Source organism: Mustela lutreola, chromosome 3 (genome assembly GCF_030435805.1).
Source record: "Mustela lutreola isolate mMusLut2 chromosome 3, mMusLut2.pri, whole genome shotgun sequence".
Classification (NCBI taxonomy): domain Eukaryota; kingdom Metazoa; phylum Chordata; class Mammalia; order Carnivora; family Mustelidae; genus Mustela; species Mustela lutreola.
This window is the reverse complement of record NC_081292.1, coordinates 64749260-64766155: the sequence shown is the minus strand read 5'-3', so window position 1 is coordinate 64766155 and position 16896 is coordinate 64749260. Positions and strand designations below refer to the sequence as shown.

Genomic DNA, 16896 nt, shown 5'->3' with positions numbered 1-16896 from the left:
CAGTATAGTTATCCTTTTAAGTTGATTCAGGAAAGAAGAGAATTTTTCAATACCCAAGTGTCATCACATCTTATTTAAGTGGTGGAAGGAAACTAGAGCTTTATTATTAATTGCATGTGATTTGATCTTTCTGTAAGCTTAGAAGCAAAGAAGTCAGATCTGACAAATTTATTAATTCATATCACTGTAGTGAAGATTCCTTTGGCTGTGTGTCTTAGAGGGAAGGACCACAGGCGGAGGCATGAAAATATAAAAAGAACACTGATTTTGAAGATAAGGAACTTGAGTTCCAACTCTGTGCTCTTCTCATCTACAAACATGAGAGTACACGCTTTCCCACACTCATGGGACTTAAATAAGATAATGTATTCAAAAGTCTCCGGCATTATGTGAGGTTTGTGGTAGTATTCAGTAAATACTTGAATCAATCCTCCTTACTTTATTACTCTGTGTTATTTTTCAAAAGCTGTATTTAGCATTTTTCATAGTCATATTTTTGCATTAAAAAATAATGAGATTCTGAAGAAATGCGGCATGCCAAGCAGGTAGAACTTAATTGTCTGGATTTAAGACATTTTATTTTCTGTGAAGAAATAATTACTAAGTACATACACCATACCAAACTAAGTTCTGAAGTTATAGTAGTGACTAAGTAAACACCCTGCTTTTGCAACTTAGAAACTAGTGGAGACACAAAGTGGTCAATGTAACCCTTTACTGTCTAGGGAAAGTAAGATCTTTCCTATGCCATATTATGTGCTTAGGGAAGGCAGAGTGAGCTAAATGATTAGGTTGTATAAAACTAAATATATTTTATGGACAGTCTTCATGTTTTTGGAGAATAATATGATAGCAGACCCCCCCCCCTTTATGGTGATACTGGCAATTTTACTGTAATAACTAAGGGAATTAATATTTTTTGAGCTTCCACTCTTTTCTTATGGGCTAGGCATTGTGCCTGAAACTGCGGATGTCATGGTGAATAGGACAGGCATGTCCCTATCTTCAGGAAGCTCACAACCTACTTGGGAGAAAACAAATGAGGAATCAACGACAAAGGTGATTAGGATTATGCTGACTAAATCCTATGCAGGAAATAAGCAATGCATAATGAATAAGGGTAAGGTGGTGACCTTTTAAGGGGTCCACAAGGAAGGGTTCTCAGCAGAAGTAGCTTTTATGCTGAAATCCAAAGGGTCAGCAAGACCCAACCCTGCGGAGAGTCAAGGAAGAACAATTTAGGTAAAGGGAACTGACTACTTCTTAGAGACCTACCTTCAAACTCATGGGCCCACTCAGTGATGGAGGGCCATGCTTACAGGGATGGGATGTTGAAACTCCTCTGCAGAATGAATCTCTCTGTAAGGTGGAACCAGAGAACTTTTCCTCATGCGATAATGTTTTTGAAGGCTTTAATCTTTACGCAGTCCTAATAATGGAGTTTGTTTTTCATAGCATATGAATTTCCACAAATAAAAGGCAACAATTGTCAGCTCCACGTTATTGTGCGTTTTTATAAGTATGCCAATTACTTTGAGAGAAAGTCTTCATTCTTTCACTCTTAGATTTAACTTCATTTTAAATTTAATATGCTTGATAATGTTGGGTCATTTTCAGTTCCTTAGGTCCTAGTAGACCATCTTTATATGTTCTTTGTTAGTCCTACAATGTGGAACTCCAACTGCTACATTATTATTTTCCTTTCAAAAACATTATCCATTTGATAACAGAGATTGGCCACTTTGGTATCAAAAAGTAAAGAAATGGAATTTTAAAAATTGAAATATAAATGAAAGATATTGCATGAAAAAGGAACTAAAAGATACAAATAGTTATGTACACATCAGGATTTTCTTCAGTGTCCATATCCTTTATCTTTATTATAGAGCCAGGGAAAAATGGGATTTTCCCAATCATTAAAATCCAGTTAATTTCCAACTCTTCAACTGAGAAATGTGTTCTCTTTCCTAAATCCAAATCCTTCATACCTCCCTGACTTGTAGATGTTAATACAATACCTTTGCTATTGACAGACCTAATTAGCTACATTTAATAAGAAACCTGGAATCTCTGCTCATTAATGAGTTTAAATAATCTATCAATCAATAAATAATCAATTATTTAAACTTGAACTCTGCTTTTACAAATAATTTTATTTAAGAAGCAGGTTAGAATTAATAAAAATAGAGTTAAGAACATGTATTAAATGTCTACTATATTTTTGCCTTAATTTTTAACTGGTTAATATAACTATACTAGCTTTTTAAGAAGATTCTGCATTCTTTTTTTTAGTGAACTGGATATTATTTGTCATGGATAAATGACATAAAGTGAAAAGAATTTGTGATAGCACTGTGAAATACTCCTACAGCATTGTAGCTTCTCGGGTTGGTTGCTTCTTGGGGTTTGGGTTTTTTTATTTTTATTTTTTTGGGGTGATTAAATTTAGGATCTTTGTGAAAAGGAATTTCGACAGATAATTTCTAATGACTGCAGAGCATCAACGGAGGTAATACACTTTTGATCTGGTGCTCAGAGAATGGAACTTGGAAAACCCATGTTAATTTTGGTAATGGTTGCTATGTACCCAATTTCTTGTACACTACTTAGAAATCGTACCCCAAGGACTCATTTTGACTAAAATATGAATGAGGCAGATGCCCTGGGAGATTCTGATTCCAAACCATGTGTAACTAAACTTCTCATTTAGTTAAGTGAGACATCTGGAGTGTCAAAGTATAACAAAGTTTCCTATTGTAGAATTTTATATACAGCAAAGTAATAAATCTGTTGCTTTAGCTGATAGGAGTCTGATTTAACACTTTTCCACTGAACAGAAAGTTTGCCTAACCTGAAGGTGACAAACATGGGTACTTTTAATGTATAAGTTTCTAGTGATTTTCAAGATTTTTTAAAAAGTTAGCAAATGTACTTTATAAAATATCCTGATTTTTGGAAGTAATGTAACATTAAATGTCATTTTAGATATTCCTCTTACGTATCAAGTAGAGGGAAGCCGGCAGGCTCTGAAGGTTTACTTCTACATTGATAGTTACCATTTTGAACAACTGCCTCAACGTTTGAAAAATGGAGGAGGGTTTAAAATTCACCCCGTTCTTTTTGCACAAGGTAACCTGTTTTCTTTTTTTATACATGTACTTAAATTATTTTATCTCTTGATTTTTTAAAAATATATGTAATTGTTATCATCGTGGGGATTTTTTTTCCATTAATTCAAAAATTCCTTCATAGTATCTAGGTAATATGTTTAATTCTGAGAATGTTTATTAAGAAAACATTAAGATAAGGTTTAAAGGTTTATTAAGTAGGACTGTAACTGTATTTATAATGGGGAAGCATGACCTGAGTGGTTGAAATAGTAAAGATAAATTAATTTGGCCTGGGGCACCTGGGTGGCTCAGTGGGTTAAAGCCTCTGCCTTCGGCTCAGGTCATGATCCCGGGGTCCTGGGATCGAGCCCCACATCGGGCTCTTTGTTCGGCAGGGAGCCTGCTTCCCTTCCTCTCTCTGCCTGCCTCTTTGCCTACTTGTGATCTATCTGCCAAATAAATAAATAAAATCTTTAAAAAAAAAGATAAATTGGGTCGCCTGGGTGGCTCAGTGGGTTGAGGCCTCTGCTGTCGGCTCGGGTCGTGATCCCGGGGTCCTGGGATCGAGCCCCACATCGGGCTCTCTGCTCAGCAGGGAGCCTGCTTCCTCCTCTCTCTCTGCCTGCCTCTCTGCCTACTTGTGATCTCTGTCAAATAAATAAATAAAATCTTTAAAAAAAAAAGATAAATTAATTTGGCTTAAATAAATTATGGGACAGTCATTAAAATTATGTGGTTAAAGATATTTTACTAGATAGAAAAAATTTGACAATATACACATGCAGGTTACAAGAAAGAATTTCTGTTATAGATAATGCAATCCATTATCTTAAATATACTTAACGTACACAAAGTGTTTTCGGGATCATTGGGTGATTAAATTGATGATTTTTTTATTGTTTGAGTTTTCCTGTATTGTGCCATTTTTGGTTAGTAAAAATAGATTCCTTTTGTAAATAAAAAAATTTTGTTTTGGCAAATGAACAATGAATTTTAATGCAATAGAAGAAATTGAGTTTAACATGGATAGGAAGATTCTTGTGGTGAACTGGTTTCCAAGGGAAGGTCCTGGATCTTTTTTATTTCTGGAGTCACAAAAGCAGCCTCAAGCTGATCAAAAGTCTGGATTATTCTAGTGTAGTTTCTTCTGGTCTATGATTTCTTTCTTTCTTTTTATTTTTTTAACTCATGCTGTGGTCACAAGATTATATCAATTTCTCTGAGCAATTCCATGGAGCATTTCATATTTTTTTCTGTGGAGTTTTCAAGAACTGCATTGGTTTTGCTGTGGAATTTTTATATTCTAATAAAAAAATGAGAAGAGTAGAGGAATAAAATCAATCTCTGTAACTGAAGAACAGACAGGCATATGAAATCCAAATCCACTGCCAAGTGAAAATGCTTATACCATATGCATATTATTATAATTCTAAAAGATAAATTTCCCTTCCTTCGATTGACATGTCTTAAAAACAATGACTACCTCAGATATTTGTAAGAATACATTTTGGGAGAAGAAAATGTCAGGTGCAGAGATCTTAGGAATTATTAGAAATTATTTTCATTTTTCTTTGCAGGACTCTTGTAGGCTCCATATAGGTAATACAAGATTCTATAAAGGAATGGAAAAAAAAAAAAGAAAAAGAAAAGAAAACAGCAAAAATAGACCTTTGGAGCTATGTTAGGAGAAGAGTTTAGCCTAAAATATGTTAAAAGCCATTACACAGAGAGATAGTTTTAGAAGACCAAAAAGGATGCTGGTCTGGAATATTAACTTTTATAGGGTTTAGCCAGAGTTTACGGTTATTAAAGATTCTTCACTTCCTTTCCTTTATTCCCCTTTTTAAAAATTCTGTCTTTGCAATCATGACTGAGATGACAGATGGCATTCTGCATCTTTTCCAAAAAAATTATTACATTTGTGACACATCAGCCATAAATAGCTAAATATTCATACCCAGCAGCAAATGTTCATAGGAAAAGGAAGAGTATTTTCCAAATAACCTCTATGTTATAATTGTGGCTAAAGCTAATTTTAAAAAAATCCCTAACTGTATATTATTTTAATGAATACAGTATCAGTTTATCAATGTAAAGAAAAACTGTTAGATAACATTAGGTTTTAATAGTCACACAGCAATAAAATATGAAAAGGCCACAACAGAAAGATTTTCGCAGTTGAGGTCACAAAGAGGGAAAGATGACTGGGAAACAGCTTGTCTCATTAGCACCATGGCAGTGATAAGGCTGCTTCCATAGAGGGGTTGCGGAAGTTCCTCTGCACTTACCAGACTCCCAGGAGGATTCATTATTACTCACTCTTACTATTCTTCAGATTGAGAGAAGCCCAGAAAAGTGAGCCTTAGCTGGAGTAGAGATTACCATCTGGTAACTGAACATGGTGGTAAATGAAGAGACTCCAAATGGTGTCTATTCTGGAGATGAACATTTACTCAAAGGGTTTCATGACTCTGATAGCTCCCTCCCTGGGGAGATCATCTAGAAGAAGCACGGTAAGGGGGCAAGTCATAGTCTGTGCTGCCACACATCTCCCTTCTTATGTACTTGTTGTAAATCAGCCTTGCTCTCAGCCTGAAACTTCTGGTCTCAGTGGCATGACTAAAACCTACATTCCCAAGGAGCATGATCCCCCTGTTTATTCTGTCCTTCTCAAGACAGGGTTGCTGCTTTGTCCATTTGCCATCAAATTTGGAAAGGGAAGTACCAAGAGGAACCTGAGTGGATTCACTGTGTGTCAAACCTGTTCCTTCCTGCCCTCATAATGTAACAATAGTCCTACTTCCTTATGATGACCAGGGTCCACTATCCTTGCCAAGAAGGTGATGACCCTCCCTAAGTGCCTTGGCACAGGGACCTCCAGTGCCCCCATGGCAACAATAGCTTATGTTCAGAGGGACCCCTGCCTCGTCTCCTAGGGAAAGTGTGCCTCTTCGGTGATCAGTACCTTTTAAACCTGTAGAGCCAGAATTTCAGGGATGGAAAACACACATCCCCAAGTGAGGCACTGGGACTGATATTGTTTTAGGTTCTTAGAGCTGCCATAACAAACTACCACAAACTGGGTGGCTTAAAACAACAGAAATGTATCCTATCATCATTCTGGAGGCTAAAAATCTGAAATCAAGATGCCTAAAGGCTGTGTGCTCCCTTGGAAGGCTCCAAGGATGAATCCTTCCTTACCTTCTAGCTTCTGGTGCTTTTCTGCAGTCCTTGGCATTCCTTGGCTTGTGACAATGTAATTATAGTCTCTGCTTCTGACTTCACATGACCTTCCTCCCGCTGTGTGTCCATCTCTGTATCTCTGTCCAGATTTCCCTCTTTTTAGGATAACAGAAGTCCTTGGATTTGGGCCCACCCTACTCCAGTTTGACCTCATTTTAAGTTGATGTCTCTGCAAAGACCCTGTATAAAACCTAAGTCACATTTGTACCCACCCGAGGTTAGGACATTTGTTAGATCTTTTTGGAGGACACAATTCAGTCCTCAACACAGGTTAAGCAGGGGTCTTTCTGGCCTCCACCCTTGGTTCCTGGACCCATGTATTCTACCCATTAGGGATGTGGCATCATTAAAGGTATTTGATTTTAGTTGTACTGTTTCCTCAAATATGGCATCTCTTCTTTGTCAAGTATTAAGCACCTGTTCCCTGGGTCTCTTATGGTGGTTTTCCTTACACTAACTAGGACGTGCAATGTGGTCCTTTGTCCACAAACACACTTTTGTGTATATTTGTTTTTCAGCACTTATGAAAAAAGCTGGCCCCACAAATGATAAATTCTAACTCTTGTTTTTTTATAAGCTGTCTTTTCATTTTCAGAGAATAATTAAAATTGACCAGGAACTTGAGCATTTTCTCTTCTATTATCTTTTTAATTTTTTTTTTTAAATCCCAGTATAGGGCATTTTCTCTTTTAAACAGAAGGGAACAGTTTGTGATAAACATTGCCATTTTCTAAGGTTCCTTCATTTGAGAAATTATTTTTCATTTTGAGTTTTTGCAAAATTCTATGTTCTTTAAAAGATGAAGCCCTTGGTTTTCCCATGGGGTTTTATACAGTATTTGAAATTAAATAGCTTTTTAAAAAAGAAGGAGCAGTTCCCAGAATTGAGATTTCCTAAATGTTAGCGTCAGTCTACGAACACATGAACCCACCCCTCTTCAAAAGACAGAACCTTTCCCACATACGGGTCATGTTGGGATTGATAAAGCTTGTTTTCATCACAGAAATTATGACCACTTCTGAATTCTGACCAGTCGTGACCAGTGCAGACGTCTTGTTTTATTTAACCATTTAAGTGTCTCCATGCTATCAGTAAAGAGTATTAGTTGATTGAAACTCCTCTTAAAATTATTCTTCAGATATTCTATATTTTTTCTGATCAATCCCTTTCTTGGAAAAACCTTGAAATCAAAACCTTATTTTGATTAAGAGGAAATGCAACTCATTTTCAGTCCTAGAATAATTTAACCTTTACTTTCCTCTAGTAGTCATTGTTTTGTTTTGTTTTGTTTTTTTCACTGACTACCTACATTTGTTGGGGTGATTTATTCCCTCAAATTCAAAATTGGTAGAAAGAAAACAAGCAAAGAAATTCATCGTATTTTCAATATTGCTTTTAATTAAATACTATTAAATATTTATGCAACCAATAATGTCAATACTACTTTTTTTTTTAAAAGATTTTATTTATTTATTTGACAGAGAGAGATCACAAGTAGGTAGAGAGGCAGGCAGAGAGAGAGAGGGAAGCAGGCTCCCTGCTGAGCAGAGAGCCCGATATGGGACTCGATCCCAGGACCCTGAGATCATGACCCTAGCCGAAGGCAGCAGCTTAACCCACTGAGCCACCCAGGTGCCCCTGTCAATACTACTTTTATCTGAATAAAGATATTATCTGGATGATAATATCTATCCTTTGGATGATATTATCTGGATGGGAAATAAGGAAACTAGACAAGAAAATGCCGAGAGCCAAACTTGGAAATTTGGACATTATATATTTTAACTTACTTTAACTCAGTGTAGAAATTGAATTTGGTGGAATATTTTCCCACTTTCTAAGATCAGGAATGTTGTTCTCTTTCCTCTTCTTTGCCACACAGTTTACTTTTAAATATAGAACTCATCTTTCATGTTTTTGTTCATTTCCTCACAGCCCAACACATGTACCATAACATTTTGCTGATTGTTAGATGTTTCCCCATTTAAAAAAATTTCTATGTAATTTGTATTTTAATTGTTGTTAATTTGGAAATATTGTCAAGGAATGTCATAAAAATGTCAGTTTGTTTTTGTATGGCAACAAGCTTTTAGAGCAGGACTGAATATTCTGGCCAAAACTGAGTCAACAAGACTTTTATAAAAATTAGACCCTAGGTGTTTTCCTGTCTGTCCCCACCCCAACCCCCACCCCACCCCTCACCCCGGATTTCCCTGTAGCTCCTTCCTGGTATTTATCTGGTCTTTATGATTTTAAATTACAAACTGAAGTATCTTTGTATGGACCCTCCTCTTTAGTTCCCAGAACTTCCTGTTTGGCTAAGCAGACGTACGCATATTCTTTATCTCCTAGAAATTGAATTAGATAATGCCTGTAGGGCATTGGGCATGTATGAAACACACTCAATAAATGGAAAGAATATCATGGGTCTCTTAATGCTGTTATTTGATTTAATTATTTCCCAAGAATCATAATTAGTAGGTACTCTTATTTTTCATTTCACAAATGAGGAACCTGAAGACCCTGGATTTTAATTAACATGCTTAAGGAGTGGAAGTGGTGGTTTTACTCCAGTGCAAGGACTTTCATTATTAGCTTTACAACTATTAAGAGGAATTCACATTGAAGGATGACTATTGATACACTGTATCCTCTGAATATTTGCCTCTCACAAATAACAGCTCATTAATGGAAGTGAATGTAGCATTTATTTGAGGATTGTTTTATCAGGAAGAATTCCTTTTGTTTCTTGTATGTATTCAGGACCAAAAGCTTGCTAAACCAGTTGCAAATATTCTAATTAATGCAGAAGTCATAAGGAATAAACAAACAATCCTTGAAACAAACCCACAAATTTGATATCATGTACTGAAGTAAATGTAGTAAGCATCTTTCTAATTTTCCATAATGTTTTTCTCAATTATAAGCCAATGCCATTTTTTTATTTCAAATTTGGCAATACTCTAAAAGGTTGTTTGTTTCTTCAGTGCTATAGAAATCTGACTAGTTAAGAAAGCAGCACAACAAATATTAGTAATGAGCTTGCGATAAGCACTGGGTGCTTTTATGTAAGTGATGAATCACCAAATTCTACTCCTGAAACCACTATACGTTAACTAACTGGAATTTAAATAAAAGCTGGAACTAATAAAAAAAAATTAGCAATGACTTTTCTATTTTTGCCCCTAAAGGTAAAGTTTCTGTCAATTTGAAGAAAGTTATTTGTTTAGAAGCTATTGCATTTAGTAGTTTTGAAACAAGATTAATTTTTTTATCAATTTTGAAATAGTCTGCTGAAAATTGATACTTACTAGTGGCAATAATTTCAAGGGGAAATAATTTACATTTCCAAATAGGCTTCATTGCCATTCCTGTTGCTGGCATCCTCTCCATAAGAGATCTTGTATTTCTAAGAACTTCATATAATTCATTTCCTCTCCAAAAGGTTAAAAGTACCATCACCTAAAGTTTGAAGGAAAAAGAAATACTTAACCAAAAATGTTAGTTAAGAAGGAAATCCATTTCAATCAGAAGACATTTAAAATTAATGGGAAGTTATATATATATATATATGTTTACACTTGTTTATTTTCAACTAGATTAAGAATTATAATAAGGGTAATATTCTAAGATTATACTTTAAATTTATTACACTCATATTTCATAATTTAACTGTGGCTACAAGGGAATGTATGTATACATGGAAAGCAGCAATTTCAACTTTTTTATTCTTTTTTATTCTTATGTATGTTGATACACAGTTCTTCCTCCCATACATATGTATGTATATATGTAATATATGTATGTATATGTGTGCATATATACATTAAAAATAGAAGACATTTTATTTTTTATTTTTTTAAAAGATGTTATTTATTTATTTGACAGACAGAGATCACAAGTAGGCAGAGAGGCAGGCAAAGAGAGAGAGAGGAAAGCAGGCTCCCCGCCAAGCAGAGAGCCCTATGCAGGGCTCGATCCCAGGACCCTGGGATCATAACCTGAGCTGAAGGCAGAGGCTTTAACCCACTGAGCCACCCAGGTGCCCCCAAAATAGAAGACAGTTTAAATTAGAAATTACCTTTCCCTACACAGATATAATCACCAAATGTTTTTATTTATTTTGAGAACAGAGGAATGATTTTCATTTATTTCTGGACTGGTGAAAGATTGTTTCTTGCATGTGTGGTCATATTTAGTGTTTTAAATACATTTATTAATAATCAATAAGATTACAGTAAATGTGGAGAAATTGAGTTACAAGACCATGTGAAAGAGAACATTTAATTCTTTACACAGCACTGGAAAGCATGGAAGGATATTATTATAGAGACAATGTTTCAGTGGAAGAATTTCAAGCCCAGATAAATGCAGCCTCATTGGAAAAAGTCAAACAATACAACCAAAAGCTCAGGTATGTAATTGTTCAAATTTTTTAAAAAATAAGCTTTTATATTTTGTCAGGGACAAGATTAATTATGTTTTTGACATATTATTAAATGATGGATGATTTTTTTTGATAGAAAGTCTTTTTATTTAGGGTTTAATATTCAAAATATTCTAATGAGTATACTTTTTAAAAATAAAATAGAAAAAATGTTTGGAAATTTTTGTGCTATTGTCTTAATTGCTGAAGAAGATCAAAAATTAAATATTTATTACACCATCTCCAGGAGTACAGAAAGCATGGATATTTTTTAGGTATCCCCAAGAGGTTACGGTGGATTAAGGATAAATAAAATAGGTTCCTTTATGTGCCATTAAACACCTGGCACCTTGACATAGAGAGAAGAATATGGTTAACACAGAAGATATGACACAGCATGTACTTGGTATTAGAAAAATATCTAATTTCAAATACATACATTAATGCTTGGATTTTGCTGTTTTTTCTCTCTAAAGATAGTGTATTGGCAGAATGATCATGGCAGGGAAAACTAAATACAGTAAGTGAAAGAGAAATGTGTTATAATTCAAAGTTTTAATTTTCAACAAATTATTAACATATACATCTCCCTCTTACCTTATGAATTATTCTGTAAGCAGATCATCTTTTTAAATTACTTACAGTTTATAGTTTCTATTTTTAAAAGAAAAATGTTCTCGTTCTAACTTAAGCCTTAATAATTCAAAATTAACTATTGTGACATTTGTCAGTTTTGCCCACAATATGACTAAACTCTGAGTATAAATTAATTCCTAAAATTCCTGTATATGGGGAGGTGCTGGTTCTCATAGTTATGACCAATAGGCTTTCTTTCACTACAGATGCTTTGTCTTTCTCCTCCGGCCTCACACAAACCTGTCCCTTTTCCTTCATGCTTTATTCTGTTCCACCATTTCATCACTTGTGAAGCTCTCAGGCTGAAAGCCCCCAATATCTTTTTGATTTCCCATTTTATCTTCCTCCTAAAATGTCAGTTAGAGATCCTGATGAATCTGACTAAAATGTCTCTTGGACTATGCCCATTTTATTACCTAGTCCAGATCAGTATTTCCCAAAGGTGTATAATGTACTGACTTCTTTCACAGGGAAAAACAAAAAAGTTAATCTTGAATTTTTAGTGTGTCCACTGACTAAGAAACACTGATTAAAAAAGCTTAAGCCCAGTCTTGTGAAAATCTTCAGTTGAAGACCATCATCACAAAAGACAACCTTGGCTTTTATTAACTGATCAAATACAGTCTTAGACTATCTTTGAAATAAAGACAGAAAATTAAAACATTTGTATAGAACACGTGGGCCCTGAGAACACATTCCCAGAGCCCAGTTTGACCATTGGTCTAAATGGTCAAAAAGCCTAGACCATTGCTGTCACATCCTAACAGTCTCCTGTCGGTACCACCCAGGGTTGTTTTTGGATTTTGCTTCCAGATAATAATTTTATCTCATATCTTACTATGTCACTCTCTGGCTCACAGGATTTGGTGATTTCTTATTGCCCCAAAAGGGTGCTTCTTAGCATGGCAGTCAGAATTTTTCAGGACTTGGGGCCACCTGGCTGGCTCAGTCTGTTAAGCCTCTGATTTTTTATTTTAGTTCAGGTCATGATTTCAGGGTCCTGGGTTGGGAACCCCCCCTCCCGTCCCTCCCTTATCACTCAGTGGGGAGTCTGCTTTCTCCCACTCTCTCTACCCCACCTCTCTCCGCTCACGCTCTCATGTGCATGCCTGCACTCTCTCTGAAACAAATAAATAAACGACTCTTTAAAAAAAAAAAAGATTTTTTCATGACTTGATCTGAGATTTCTTTTCTCCACCTATGCTCCAGCCATGCTGTACTCTCATTTCCAGTCATGCACCATAGTTTCCTTCTCCCATGACTTTTCACTGTCCACCAAGCATCTGTGTCCCTTCTCTCCAGCGGTTTATAAAAGTACTATTCATATTATTCAGTGTCCAGCTCTAGCATAGTCTTCTTCATAAAGTATTTTTCTTTTGCTATTGGGCTGGGATGAGATACAAGAAGCAAAATCTCCCCATATCAAGAATTTTAGGAATTAATTTATCTTCGGAGTTTACCCATACGGTGGACAAACTGAAAAATGTCACAATAGTACTTTTGAATTATTAAAGCTTAGGGTAGAACAAGAACATTTTTCTTTTAAAAATAAAAGCTCTAATCTGTTAGTAATTTTAAAAGAATCCATTAGGTTCTCTAGAAGTCCCCTAGAAGATTCTGATGTGTGGCAAGTATTGCAAATCAATTCCCTAGATCCTGGAGCTCTCAAAGGATGATCCCTAGACTAGCAGGTCAATGCCATCTGCAAACTTCTTTAAAAAGAAAAGAACAGAATTCTGGGGTGAGCCCAGCAGTCTGTATTGTAACAAGCCTTCCAGATGGTTCTCATGCACGCTCAAATTTCAGAGCCACTGCACTAGGCTAAGTGAATGTCCAATCACTCTGACAGTCTCTCATTTTACTTCATTTATGGCTACGACAGAATTTAGCTTTTCTCTCTGCTGATACAGTTATGTGTACCGATTTCTCATTTTCTTTATTCTATGATAAGCTCCTTAAGATAAGGGATATTAAAAAAAAAAAAAAAGATGAGGAATACTTTTACCTTGGTGTTTCCTGTGATATCTATCAAAGTATTTTGCATAAGATGTTCTCTGAAATGTATGATCAGTTGCATCAAATTATTTAGGTGTAACAGAAATGGGGATGTAACCTAGCATTCACACCCCTGGATATTTTTTTAAAACAGAAATATAATAGATACTCATATATAACAGATACCTGATAAGATGTTTAAGATTCATTATTAAGAAAAAACAGCATTATACTAATGCATGCTATCTTCTTCACATAAGAAAACATTTTAATGTATCTTTTCCAGAGAAATATTTCAAAAAGCACATAAACTCCTCAGTAAAAATTAGTATCCTTGTCAGTAATTAGCTGCTCTATATCCTACTTGTTGCATATTTAATTTCCTTTACACAGGAAGACAATTATTTTCCTCTTTACTTCTTCCAGTAATACCTTCTCTTCCTGCTTACTTCTTGAATAAGGGTGTTAATTTCTTCCGTAATTTATCCTGTTACTGTGTAACCACAAATATTCTGCAACTGCTTTTAGGCCATCTGTTCTTGGTTTGAGGGGCTACAGGCCAACAATGACCATTTCTTTAAAGGGCTTTTTACTATCCATTGTAGAAAAATAGCTCTCAGGTGTCTCTAGCTCCTCATAGCCCAGAGGTTTTTTTTTTTTGTTTTTTTTTTTTTTAAACACTTTCACAGAAAACCACTTCATTCTGGATGTTAATTTATTTGCTAATTAGACCTCAGAAAAGGCCTTTTCAGCCTTAAAATGGACTAAAAACATAAATAAATGAACTAGTGTTTTAATAGAAAACATTCTTTAGATTACAAATTTCAGAAACCAAACTCAAAACATATATAACATGTATATCCAGGGGTGTGTCTGCATTAGGCAAAGTTGGATCCGAGGGTATGGATGTCAAGAATCCCTTTCTTTCCCTGTCACTTGGTACTTCTTTCCTCTCGTGGGATTCATTTTTAGGCAAGGTTGTTTCACATTTGAGTAGAGATGGTCAGGGAAGACCAGTGTTGGATTCAAAGAAGAGAAAGTGTCTAACCCATTACCCCTCCATGGAGAGTTCCAGCAAAAGACCCGAGGAGGCACTCATTAGCCTGATCCAAGTCATGCGCCCATTCTTGGGTAGGCTTAGCACCACAGATCAGTGGGCTATCACAAAAAGTGCAAAGTAAGCATGCTGGACAAGAGGGAACAATGGATTCCATTCTAGTTTTAGAGATTTCTCCAGAACAGCAAATAGTTGGAAATAATTTGCTACTTAAAAGATGATGACGGGCGCCTGGGTGGCTCAGTGGATTGGGCCGCTGCCTTCTGCTCAGGTCATGATCTCAGGGTCCTGGGATCGAGTCCCATGTCAGGCGCTCTGCTCAGCGGGGAGCCTGCTTCCCTCTCTCTCTGCCTGCCTCTCTGCCTACTTGTGATCTCTGTCAAATAAATAAATAAAATATTTTTTAAAAATGATGACAGTTATAATATCTATCAGTTTTTAAGAACATATCGAGCCAGTACTAATGCTAGGTGAGTAATCTGGATTAACAAACCAGTGAGTTTCATATTATCATCTCCACTTGAAGGAAAACTTACACAAATTTACCCAGATAATAAGTAGTAAAACCAGGATTTAAATTACAGACTTTTTTCTCTTTAGAGTCTATACTTTTTGTACTATGTTAGGCCATCTTAGTTACTGGAGTGAACATAATATACTGAAAATACATTATCTATTACTAAAGTGTCAGATACTGCCAAGTGCTCCCAATTGCCCTGATTTTAGACTATCAGTTATTCATTGATTCAGTGTGCTCATGAATTCTCCATTTCTATTAAATTAAGCAAAACAGGGAAAAATAAATAAATAAATCTATAAACAAATTATTGTAGATGGTGAAAAGTGCAATGAAGAAAAACTAAAACAAGTTATCATACCAGTAGACTGGTTATTTAGAGGAGGTGGTTAGCAATGACTTAATTATTAAGTGGTATTTGGAGAAAAGACTGAATCAAAAGGAGACAGCCTTGCCAAAATTGGGGGGAAGTTCTTTCCCAAAACAGTGAACTGATGTACATAAATCTCGAGAATAAGCTTATCCTTTTTAAGGAAGATAAAGAAGGCCAATAGGATTCTAGACATTAAGGATAATGCATGTTGAGAGATATTTGTAGACACTTGGTTATATAGGGCTGTAGGCCATTATAGGTAGTATAGATTTTATTGTAAGTACAATGCAGAAGCTATTGGAAAGTTTTTCTTAAATTATTGTTGTCCATTTGTATCTTATACATTGTCCATTTGTATCTTCTACTGCAAATAACATCCAAAATGGCTGAAGTTTTCATTAAGTGAGCTGAGACCAGCTGGCTGGTCTGACAACTCCTCTTCCAGTCTCTATGGAGATACAGACCATGCAGTACACCTGGGGAGTCTTTGCCATATGCATCATAGCTCTGACTCTGGTTGCCTGAAGACACTCTGGTTTAGCTGTTACCCCCAATGAACGAGTTTCAGCCAGCAGAAATGTTTAACAGCTCTGTCTAAAATATACCATCCTATGCCAAATCAGACAAAGTTCTTGATTATTAAGAAATAATACCATGTAAGGGTCTCCCTGATGTCTTCTATGCTTCCTCAAACCCAGCGAGGCAACTGATGAAATGGGAGAAGGTATTTGCAAATGACATATCTGATAAAGTGTTAGTATTAGAACTTAGAAACTCAACACTCCTCCCATCCCCCCCACAAAAAAAATCCAAATAATCCAATCAAGAAATGGGCAGAAGACATGAATAGACATTTCTCCAAAGAAGATATACAGATGGTTAATAGCCACATGAGAAGATGCTCAGCATCAACTTATCATCAGGGAAATACAAATCAAAGCTATAATGAGATATCACCTCTCTCCACTCAGAATGGCTAAAATTAACAACACAGAAAACAAGATATTGGCAAGAATGTGGAGAAAGGGGAACCTCTTACATTATTGGTAGGAATGCAAAACTAGTGCAGCCGCTCTGGAAAAAGGTATGACAGTTCCTCAAAGAGTTAAAAATAGAACTACGTTATGATCCAGTAATTGCATTACTAAGTATTTACCCAAAGGAAACAAAAATATTTATTCAAAGGGATACATGCACTCTAGTGTCTATTGCACCATTATCAACAATAGCCAAATTATGGAAAAAGCCCAAATGCCCATTGACCAATGAATGGAAAAAGATATGGTATATATATTCAATGGAATATTACTCTTGCCATTTGCAATGATGTGGTTGGAGCTAGAGAGTATTATGCTAAGCAAAATAAGTCAGTCAAAAAAGACAACTGCCATATGATTTCACTTACATGTGGAATTTAAGAAACAAAACAAATGAACATAGCAGGGGAAAAAAGAGGCAAACCAAGAAACTGAACTCTGGAGAACAAACTGATGGTTACTGCAAGGAAGGTGGGCAGGGGAATGGATTAAGGTTATGGGC

At 35.7% G+C, this 16896-nt stretch overlaps 1 protein-coding gene across 7 annotated transcripts in view; it reads left to right on the top strand.

The window, feature by feature from the left end:
• The window catches only part of PREX2 (phosphatidylinositol-3,4,5-trisphosphate dependent Rac exchange factor 2), a 356760-nt gene that overhangs the window by 216515 nt on the left and 123349 nt on the right, over positions 1 to 16896 (top strand). For all 7 annotated transcript variants that reach the window (XM_059166273.1, XM_059166268.1, XM_059166269.1 and 4 more), the window contains 2 exons: positions 2986 to 3129; positions 10653 to 10767. In XM_059166273.1, coding sequence (XP_059022256.1) covers positions 2986 to 3129; positions 10653 to 10767 — 259 coding nt within the window. The remainder of the gene's footprint in view (positions 1 to 2985; positions 3130 to 10652; positions 10768 to 16896) is intronic.